An 11193-nucleotide genomic window follows, 5' to 3' on the forward strand; every position below is an offset into this window, starting at 1 on the left:
TGTGCACTTCGTCAATGCAGAGCAGCATATTGCAGTCCAGGGCACAAGTTTAACGCTGTGGGCAGCAGACGAGAGTTCAAAGCACATGATCGCAAACTACACTTCTGCTAAATTGTCCTCTGGAAGATTTAGTTGGTGTCGGAAATCTCCTGAAATGTCGGAAAAAGTATAAATGCAACCGTCCACTCCCCTGCACATCCCTCCACACCTCGTATTTAAATACGCTGGCCACTTTACTTTACACTTTTTCACTTTCACATCATCACTTAATTCCGTGCACTTTATTTTAACTTTCATTTTTATATTCTGTAGACCCAATTGTAAATATTCATGCTCCCTTTTTATTGCACTCTGTTTCATGTTTATCGTTTAATGTTTATTGTTAAATGTTAAATGATTTGCACCTCCCGCCAGGACAAATTCCTTGTATGTGTAAACATACATGGCAATAAATGGTTCTGATTTTGTGAAAAACAAAATGCTGTACCGATTGTTTATAAAAGCGTACAATCATATCTGTCAACGTGTGTGTGTGTGTGTGTGTGTGTGTGTGAGAGAGTGAGACACATACTGACGGTACTCTTGTATACGTGTTTGTTTCTTTCTATAGCGGCATCATACACGGACAGCTCTGACGATGAGACGTCCCCCCGGGACAAGCAGCAGAAGAACTCCAAGGGGAACGGCGACTTCTGCATCAAAAACATCAAACAGGCCGACTTCGGCCGCAGAGAGATCGAGATCGCAGAGCAAGGTGAACCAAACAACTGTCACCACTTAAAAACCGGGGCGAGCTTCAGGGTTAGTTGTTGCACGTCGGTAGCCAAGTTTCCATCCAAATGTAGCGCAGACTTTGAACCGTAACGCAATGAGGGCATAATGCATTCAGTGGTTTTTATGTGGGGGTGTATGTGAGTGTGTGTGTGTGTGTGTGTGTGTGTGTGTCTGTGTGGTGCTGCCTCCTCCACACTGCTGGTTCACCATATGTTCCCTGGCACTACAAGTGAGAACATTGTTTAAGAACCAACACATTAACGCACATTGTAAACATCATCCCCTGATTACGTCACAGAACATACAGAGAGCCTCAGCTGAAACCCTGCGGGCTATATTCTAGCACGCACACACGCACACACACACACACACACACACACACACACACACACACACACACACACACACACACACACACACACACACACACACACACACACACACCCTTAGCTTCACTAACTCCTTCAGATGGATGAGTCGATGGATTAGTGATGAAGTATTAGAAGGATTAAATGATGGGAATTCCTTAACCACCCAGCTGATTATCCACTTATGTGTTCATCTGCTTGTCTCTCTTAGAGATGCCAGCTTTGATGGCTCTGAGGAAGCGAGCCCAGGGGGAGAAACCCCTCGCCGGTGCCAAGGTGGTGGGCTGCACCCACATCACTGCCCAGACTGCTGTGAGTGGGAATGCAAAACACACTCACAGCCTGAACATGAGAGAGTTTTACTGCAGCTGCCACAACAAAAAAAGTCACACTTGACCCTCTTCTCCTCAGGTGCTGATGGAGACTCTGTCAGCTTTGGGGGCTCAGTGCAGATGGGCAGCCTGCAACATCTACTCCACCCAGAATGAAGTGGCAGCTGCCCTGGCAGAGGGAGGTGTGTGTGTGTGTGTGTGTGTGTGTGTGTGTGTGTGTGTGTGTGTGTGTGTGTGTGTGACAACTGCACTCTTTCTTCTCTCCCATTTCCCCTTTTTTAGAATATCTAGGGGCTCCCTCCATGTCTACGTATAAAATGCTTCCCGTCTCTTTTCCAGGTTTCAATGTGTTTGCGTGGAAGGGTGAGTCAGAGGACGACTTCTGGTGGTGCATCGACCGCTGTGTCAACGTGGAAGGCTGGCAACCCAACATGGTAGCACACCTACATTCTCAGAAAAGCTCACTTATGCTTCCTTTTTATTTCCGTCCAACAGCCTCTGTTGGTGGTGCTGCTATTTTCACCAGACAACCTAGATATTTTTACACTGAGTAGAAGGACATAAGTATTCAGCAGATATGTCTTTGTTACCCTTACTTTTGTATGTTCCCCTCTCAATATTTCTCTCCCTCCCTCCCTACTCCCTCCCTTGCCTTCTTCTTGTCTTCATCTCCCATTGTTTGTCAGATCTTGGATGACGGTGGAGATCTGACTCACTGGATCTATAAAAAATACCCCAACATGTTCAAGAAGATCAAGGGCATTGTAGAGGAGAGTGTGACCGGCGTGCACAGGTGGGACTCGCACACATTCTTGCATTTGTCTTTGTCTTAAGCATTGTTTTTGGTAAAACACACACAGACATGCACTTACACATTCCCAGTTTCTGGTGTGGTATCGCCATCTAGTGGTGAACATGTTGCTATTACCAGTGCACTGAGACAAGACAATCGCTGTATATATGAGACTTGATGTTAAATAGGATATGTGTTTGACATTTAACGATAAATAATGAATACATTGATATGATCAAGCTAAACCTGTCTTAAAACGTAATCCCTGTAGGTTGTACCAGCTGTCCAAAGCTGGGAAGCTTTGTGTCCCAGCCATGAACGTCAACGACTCAGTGACCAAGCAGAAGTTTGACAACCTCTACTGCTGCAGGGAGTCCATCCTCGACGGGTAGGAAACACCCTCCTGTTTAACCTCGTTGTGGATTATGAAAACGGAACATATTTGCTGTTTGGTAATTCAGTGTTGAAGTGCTGCATAAACATTATGGCTGCCAGTATAATTGTGTTTCTGTCCTCAGCCTGAAGAGGACCACTGATGTCATGTTTGGAGGCAAACAGGTGGTGGTGTGTGGATACGGAGAGGTAAGGCGGATGTTTCCATACAGGCTCGAACACACAGAGAGACCTTTATACGATGTATAATGTAACCCACTGTTGTGCTGTATGATAATGTCCCATGTCTATTACGGCCAGGTGGGAAAAGGCTGCTGTGCCGCCCTCAAAGCAATGGGCTCCATCGTCTACGTCACAGAGATCGACCCGATCTGTGCCTTGCAGGCCTGGTAAGACTCGACGTGTTGCGCTCCTTCGCGGCTCACTGCCGGCGTTGACGTTGCATTCCTCTGACGCTCTTTATTGTCTTTCTCACCAACACAGCATGGACGGCTTCAGGCTGGTAAAACTGAATGAAGTCATCAGACAAGTGGACATCGTCATCACCTGCACAGGTCTGTTCAGGCTCTCTCTGTCTGTGTGTGTTTTTCCTCATGATTAAGAATCTCTCGTTCACTTTTAAGGTGGGGAAGATAAAATAAGTATAAGGCGTTCGTTCAGGATGACTGGACACGCATTCAGTCATTGTCATCAGTGTCTAACCGCCACTAATCAAGTTCTCAGCTCAGCAGCCAGGGAGTTGTCCTGAACACTTAATTAGAGAATTACTCGTCTCTGCTTCATTATCTAATCCTGCTGACAGGCCTGACGCAGCGGGCTCTCTTCAGGGTCACTGCAAATGGAGCAGAAAAGATAATGAAGTAGGAGAAGGCGCGTTGCTTTTGTGTAAGATGTTCTATTATGTTGAAATAAATAAAACCGGACAGTCATTAGATCCAATAAGGTACTGGTAAGATGTATTACAAAAATTAAATTCTTCTGAGAAATCATGCTTGAAATAATTCACATCACTTAATTAACAATTGTAAATGGTGAGATAAGAAGTCATTTGATAAAGATTTCGCTTGATTTTGTGTCTATTTTACATTTTTGCTTTCTCACCGTTTGAACCTCGTGCTCTTTGTGCATTTGTCCTCATCTTTCTCTCTCTTTTCATTTCTCTCTCGCTCCATCAGGCAATAAGAACGTGGTGGTGAGAGAGTACCTTGACCGCATGAAGAACGGCTGCATTGTCTGCAACATGGGACACTCCAACACGGAGATCGATGTGGTCAGTTAACATCTCCCAATATCTTGTGAATTAAAAAAAAAAAAAAAAGAGAATGATTATACCAGTAGAAAATGAGCAATACAGAAACAAAAGTACGGCAGCAACCTGCTGTCGTGGTCTATCACGAAGTTTCCCTTTTCTTTTTCCTCTGATGAATCAGATTGAACTATTAACTTATTTTACCACTACCTTTCACCAATTTGACCTTTCCATTTTATGAAATGTTATGATCTAGTTCATGTCATTGTTTGATCGGCTTAGTTCTGCAGGAAACGAGACATTGAGGTTTTTTAACCATGAGCTCGTGCTGAGTGTCATTCAGTGAGTCCAGCACCAAAATGAATGTCGCGGTGCACTGATTATTTTCTCTTGACCATAAAACAGGGAGACAGACGTGTTGGGAATACAAAAATATGAGAGGGATTTAAGTTTGCGTTTTTGAAAGAAGACGGCAAACAGCACAGTAGTTCAGACACCAGAGGAAGTTGTGACTCACTTCTTAAAGTTCCTCAAGTTCTGGAAAAGAACAAGCGCCCTGAGTCAACTTCTGTCCCGGGATGATAGACGTACGACGGCTCGGCCCAACAGAAATGAGAAGCGGCAGTGGGAACGTATAACTGCTGATTAGGTTAGATATTCCTTTATTAATCTAATTATTGATGATGTTGTGCTCATCCTGTAGGCGAGCCTGAGGACTCCTGAGCTGACCTGGGAGAGAGTTCGCTCCCAGGTGGACCACGTCATCTGGCCTGACGGCAAGAGAATAGTGCTGCTGGCTGAGGTACACTTTGTCACACACACACACACACACACACACACACACACACACACACACACACACACAGTACAGTCGGAAGAGGAACTGTAGATTCTTAGTTGGATTTTAGTTCCACAGATATGGTGACACTCCAATTTGTCAACACATTAAATTGTAGAAAACATACGAGAGACGCATATACACAGAACCCGGCATATGCACATTGCAGGTTAAGACTGTGTGTGTGTGTGTGTGTGTGTGTGGCGCTGTGACAGAATGAGAGCAGTCTGTCAGGGCCAGAAAGACAACCTGCCAGCGTCGTCTGTCTGTTTGATCTCCATCAGCAGACCTCACCTCTCCTGCCTCCACACACCGCTCTCTGTTCCAACACTTCTGATCCAAAATAGAGTTGCGTTTCACAAATTCTTATTTGTTTAAAGAAGTAATACGTCATCTTAATAATATCATTCCGAAATAAATATAATTTTAGCTGACTGGTTTTGTTTAAAGTTTTAAAAATGATGCTACTTATTCATTTGACTTTGTTTCATAACGTTGCCTTTTATTAATTTTATTTTCATCAGAACATATCTGTTTTAATTCTACTTTGTATCTCTCAACAACACAACCTTTCTCTGTTCCCTCTTCCTCTAAGATACAGAGTGTTTCAGTTTTACATACTAACTACCTCATTTTCTGCAACACTTGGGGAAATTCCCTCACTGCAATGCAGCATCCCAGACAGCAGCAACAGTTTAGTATTTTGGGTGTGAAACAAAACACCTTTGTTAATATACAATGGACAGCAGTGACTTTCAGAATCAAGACCAAACAGCTGCAGATAAGATTTAAAAACGCAAGATGCTTGAAAATATTTATAGGGATCTAACACAGTCATCATCTCACTACACTGCACATCCTGGCACTTTGCTCTCTCAACTGCAACCCTGCGTACTCTAACCTTGTGTCGCTCTGTCTTCCTGTACAGGGTCGCCTGCTGAACCTCAGCTGTTCCACTGTCCCCACCTTTGTGCTCTCCATCACCGCCACCACCCAGGTAAAAACGCCGCAGCAGTTTCCGTCTCCTTTACATTGTTGTGCGTCATTCAACTTAGTGCATCGCTCTCGTTTTGTTTCTGTTCATCCCTAATACAGAATTTGACGTGAGAAGTTGCTTGCATGTGTGTGTAACACTTGTGTGTCTCTGCCCAGGCGCTGGCTCTGATAGAGCTGTACAATGCCCCGGAGGGACGCTACAAACAGGATGTTTACCTGCTTCCCAAGAAGATGGGTAAGGTTTGAGATCTCAACAAAGGCTGAGGAATACAAAATGACACAAAATACAAGTATATATATATATTTGGTACTTGAGTAGCCACCAAGCAGGCAGTTACTTGCAGTGAGTTTGTTTACCCCAGCAGAGAGCCTGCAGGCGTGATGCATTCATCTTTACAGCCAACACAGTCTCATCTGGTCAGTCCAGAGTCGTCTCCCGTATCATTCACAGTAGAATGAATCCTGTGTGTGTGTCTGTGTGTGTGTGTGTATGTGTGTGTGTGTGTGTGTGTCTGTGTGCATGCGTACGGCCCACCGAGTCTGCCGCGTGGCCTTGTGGGTCAGAGCAGAGCACACACATGTTAAAGAAAATCAGGGAGTCAAATGTAGGTCACCCCGTCAGGGACGGCTGCTGTTACCACAGCACACACTGACAGCAAAGATGATGGAGAGAACGAGGGAAACAATGAAAAGGAAGAGCTGAGAAAGGAAAGGAAGTAAATATGCAAGGAAGGATGGAGGGAGAGGAAAGCAGATGAGGAGGAAGATCGAAGACAGTGCAGAGGAAAGAGGATGGAGAGACGGTAAACCCTCAGATCCTCCCTCTTCCTGTTCTCATTGGAGCGATTAAATAAGCACAGACGCCTGCTGAATGTTAACGTGTTCCTCCTCTCTCTCGCCCTCCAGATGAGTATGTGGCCAGCCTACATCTCCCTACGTTTGACGCACACCTCACGGAGCTGAGTGACGAGCAGGCCAAATATCTGGGCTTGAACAAGAACGGGCCCTTTAAGCCAAACTACTATAGGTATGGAAACACTTCAACACAACCCGATTCCAGAGATAATCATACAAAGGAAGAAGCTGTCCTGGTTGTGGCAACACATTGACAGCAACTTATCGTCCTAACTTGCTTGCTTTTTCTTTTTTGTCATTGAGGTATTAAAACCAGAGTCGGTGAGGGTTGGACTGAAGAAATGCGAATACTCCATGAATGGCACAGACTCATTGAAGAGATGGAAGGATGGAAGGAACAGTCAACACACCTGCTTTATATCCGGGGGGAGGAGCTCAGACTGAGCCTGAGGGGGGAGGGGCGTTTCCTGCGCTTATGGCAGCCGATTTTATTTATTCACACTCGACAAGAATAATGCTAACATTAACTGACTCTGAGGAGCTGCTCCTGCCATTCATCATTAGCTAGCTCCCAGACATCTTCCTCTGCAAGATGTTTTACTTCTCTTCCACTCGTCACCTCACCACCGTTCTCTCTTTCTCTTTAGTCGCTCATTTGTGTGTCGAGTTGTACGTGTGTCCTGCATCCTCCCCTCGCCATTGCCAGATCTTTTATTGTTTAACTATTAAAGATGAAATTATTGATGCTGAAAAGATATATACTATATAAAAAAAACAATTTAAAAAAAATCAGTGTGAATGAAAATGAATTGTTTGAGATTTAGTGACGGACAATTTTTCCTGTCCCCTTTTTTTTGTTGTCTTTTCTTTTTTACTTGTGATTATGTTTTTGTTTTTCTCTTGCGTAATGTTGCGAGGTTGGGGGTTAGACCTAGTGGGCGGGTTTAGGCGGGATCTCAGGGTCCAATCATATCATGTCTTTTATTTGATCGTTTCATTGAGATTCTCTGTTTCGCTCTGTCTGTTTTTAAACTTCTTTTTTATGTCCTTTCGGATCAACCTGTAGTTCGTCAAAACTACTTTCGTAGTATGACTGGATGGTGACCGGTACTTCCCGCCTGTCACTCAAAGCCACAGTGAAACCATCTCATTGGCTGCTTCTTTCTCAGCTTCCAGCTGCTCACATGGCGCCAGCGTTGAAGTGATGAGAAGTATTTCATACTTGTGAGAGCTAGCCTTTTCATTTTGTCTCTTTCTTCACCAAGAATAAGTAAACTATATTTGAAGCATGACAGGTTGACGGATCATTACAAGGGGTATACTGTATATTCAGATATTTATATTGAAATTACGATTTTTCTATCTTTTTCTCTCCTGCATCATCTAATATCATTACTTTTTGGGGGAAAAAAATCAGCATATGTCAATGAGATAAGCAATTAAATGTTCTAATAAGTGTAATAAATGTACTTAACACTCACTTTGAATACTGTGACAGAAAATATTTACAGAGATACCAAATGAACAGCAAGTTGCTACCTGGCCGGTACTTAAACAGATCTCTTCAATCAGGTCCTCCTTGAAAAGTATGGTGCTGTTCAGATTGACTGTACTTACTTTACACACCACAACTCTTTGGTACTCGCAGATGAAGTCAAGGGGTGAAGTTTGAGAAATAAAATCTGGGATTTGAATGCCACCGTGATTTATTTTCTTTACTTTCGAAGAAACACATTTACCTTCACTGCAAATTCATAAGCATTTGCCTGTAAAGGGACTTTTTTTTCCTTTTTTTTTTAAGGTCTCCAAACTTGGCGTTCTATCCCTGATATATTTCAATGTTATCTCCCCCACCTGAAAGGCTTAGACTCTACCAGTCTAATGATCTACACAGTCGTCATCCTCGGCAGCTCGTCCCCAGCTGACCTGGAAATTAGAAAGTCCTGACGGTTATTTCAGCTGACAGCCAAGTGCACCCCGCCGCTACGCCGGCTCTGCACCTGAACCCTTAGCCTGCTGGGAGACGCTGCTAGCTCTGCTCTGCTCTCTCTCACAGAGAATCAACTGCTGAAACACACACAGTCGCTCTTTATCCAGTTCTGAAAATGTACTGCACTTTGTATGGAAAACCAATTTAATTCTACAGATTTTGAAATGGCACAAAAAGCTTTGTTTAGCAGTTTAATAAATATGTTTTCCTACTCAAAATACAAATATGCACAATTCATGCATTTGTTCATGCATGAGTAATAGCATGACGCAATATTTAATACCAACCAAAGTCTTTAAAGGAGTTTTTTGGACATTCTGGTAAATGGTCATAGTCACTTTCTTGCAGAGAGTTGAGAAAATGTACTTCGCTCTCATTTTTGTATGATAAACATGTTGCAGGAGCTAGCAGCCAGTTAGTTATCTCAGCATAAAGGTAACAACAACCCGCGCCTCTAAAGCCCTGTTGTCGTACAAATGAAACAAAACGAGCATGTCGATCAGTGACCTTTTTAAAAGTGCTTATGGGAAGTTTGTTACCTTTGGACAGAGCCAGGCTAACTTTTTCTCCAAATTGTCAAACTGTATCTTTTAAATTTAGTAAGAGCAAATTTAAAGTCTAAAGAAATATACATGTTAAAGGTGCATAGGAACATAAACCTAGAGCATCCGTCCATAATGACCAGATCCTACACTGTGTCGCGGCCCACACAACCTCAATGCCACTTTGTTCCCCGCCAATGTTTGTGCATTTCTGCCAAACATTTCTCTCTTCTTGTGCTGTTGAGAATCCCCTCTTCAAGTAGTGTGACCTGTTGTCAGTGTAGCCCTTAAACCTGTTGTCTGGAGTTTTATTTCTCCCTTTTGTAAGCGTGAATGTGTGTCAAAAAGTATGTTTCCTCTTGAGAGAAAGCCAAGGTGTGTGTGCGTGTGCGTGTGTGTGTGTGTGTGTGTGTGTCTTAATGTCTTTCTGTGTGGTACACATCCTTTTTTTAGTTGGCCATGGTTGCTTCGTTAACAGCTCCCTCAGGATCCTAGCCTGTGCGTTAGGGGGAGAACCCAAATTGTTTTGTTTGTTTTGTCAGCCGTAAGCTGACCAACAGGCGGGCGGGCGGGGGAAGACACCAGCATCATATATGTATACGCATATACAGATATGACAACCTTTACAAGTATAGGAAGGTAAAAGAAGAATCCACTCCTGTATTTATTGTTGTAAATCCTCATACTGGTGAAATTCTCAAAACATGTTTTAAGTTGTCTAATAAAGAAAATAAAAAAAACCTATGTTTAAATATTGCAAGTGATAATGGTAGATGATGAGCAATAATTTAAAAAACATTCTGTAATGTTAATGAATAAAGATGTAAAAATTGTAATCACTTTGTGTGCAATCTCCTTGATTTGACTCCTTTTCAAGACGTTCATTGCCCACTTTGTGCAGGTGTGTTTTTCCAGTCTGTTTTTCCTGGTGTTGTGTGTTGTGTGTTGGGGGAAGGGGAGCCCGTGTGCAGCTGCTGGGGTCCGTCAGTGATCCACAGTGATCTCATCTGAGCCAGTGAACGGACGGGGACATCTCTGACATCAACAGCTGGCTCTGATCCCTTATTTATTCCTGACACACAAATCGGCGTTGCAAGGAGGGGAATAGTTTGACAAATATAGAATGAAATCTGTAACGGTCCAAACTATGACTCAAAGATTCACAAATGTCAGCACGTATTCATGTTTGTTTCTCACTCTTAAAAAAAAAACGCTTGACAAGAAAGGGCTTGAAAGAGTTATTTTAAGATATAATTCAAGTTTGTGAAAAGTTCACATCCTCGCGCTAATTAAGATGCTCTTATCTGTAGAATTTGAAATGCTTGGATGTTTGTTTGTTTTACAAAACTAATTCCTGCAAAAGCTTCTCTCAGACATCATTTTTCAAGGGGCGCTCCCTCAAAAATACTAAAGGTCAATGTCCTTGTGTCAACCTTTGATCCTGAAAATAATTGACTGTCTTCTGTAGATCAGGAGGAGCTATCTTCGGTCTGAGGAAATAACCCTGATAATGTCACCAAGGTTATTTCAGCTCGGGTTGGAGACTATTTTTAGAACGGGAAGCCTGTGGAAAAAACTGGGGGCACTATGGGAATCCTAGGTTTCAGTATTTTTTTGGAGCTTGACCATCTTGGGACTAAACGTCAGGTTTTCTTGGCGCCTGCCTCTTTGATTTTGACCCCAAACTTTCTGAAGTTTACTACTAATTGCTGCAATACGCCTTTAAGATTATAAAAAGAATAACTATTTTTAATGGTAACCTTTTAGCACACCTCAAAGTAAACATCACCACCTAAGTCAGATAAATACAATGTTATTTACATTTCTTCTATGAAATACAACTAATTCTCCCTTTTTGATTGACTTGAATTGTAATTAGTACACAAAGTATTGATGGATTTATATATGGCTTGTCAGGCTTTAGTCTAAATTGATTAAACCCACAGTGAATCATTCATTAATAATGAATGTGTCCCCTGTTGTCCTGCCATGTGGTCACGTTCTACCAGAAGCTCAAAGCTACATTCAACTGTGCCATCCAATCTCGTCACTTTAAGTGGTTT

At 42.8% G+C, this 11193-nt stretch overlaps 1 protein-coding gene across 1 annotated transcript in view; it reads left to right on the forward strand.

Moving 5' to 3' along the window:
* The window catches only part of ahcyl2b (adenosylhomocysteinase like 2b), a gene marked incomplete at its 5' end in the record, with an annotated part of 34220 nt that extends 25932 nt beyond the window's left edge, over nucleotides 1-8288 (forward strand). Inside the window, 15 exons of the mRNA XM_079235947.1 lie at nucleotides 611-754; nucleotides 1354-1454; nucleotides 1554-1656; nucleotides 1814-1908; nucleotides 2161-2267; nucleotides 2539-2655; nucleotides 2786-2849; nucleotides 2961-3049; nucleotides 3144-3214; nucleotides 3836-3930; nucleotides 4613-4711; nucleotides 5676-5744; nucleotides 5900-5978; nucleotides 6650-6770; nucleotides 6902-8288. Coding sequence (XP_079092073.1) covers nucleotides 611-754; nucleotides 1354-1454; nucleotides 1554-1656; nucleotides 1814-1908; nucleotides 2161-2267; nucleotides 2539-2655; nucleotides 2786-2849; nucleotides 2961-3049; nucleotides 3144-3214; nucleotides 3836-3930; nucleotides 4613-4711; nucleotides 5676-5744; nucleotides 5900-5978; nucleotides 6650-6770; nucleotides 6902-6908 — 1361 coding nt within the window. The 3' untranslated portion in view covers nucleotides 6909-8288. The remainder of the gene's footprint in view (nucleotides 1-610; nucleotides 755-1353; nucleotides 1455-1553; nucleotides 1657-1813; nucleotides 1909-2160; nucleotides 2268-2538; nucleotides 2656-2785; nucleotides 2850-2960; nucleotides 3050-3143; nucleotides 3215-3835; nucleotides 3931-4612; nucleotides 4712-5675; nucleotides 5745-5899; nucleotides 5979-6649; nucleotides 6771-6901) is intronic.
* Nucleotides 8289-11193: the final 2905 nt, after the last annotated feature.

The sequence above is a fragment of the Taurulus bubalis genome (genome assembly GCF_910589615.1).
Source record: "Taurulus bubalis genome assembly, chromosome: 20".
NCBI lineage: Eukaryota > Metazoa > Chordata > Actinopteri > Perciformes > Cottidae > Taurulus > Taurulus bubalis.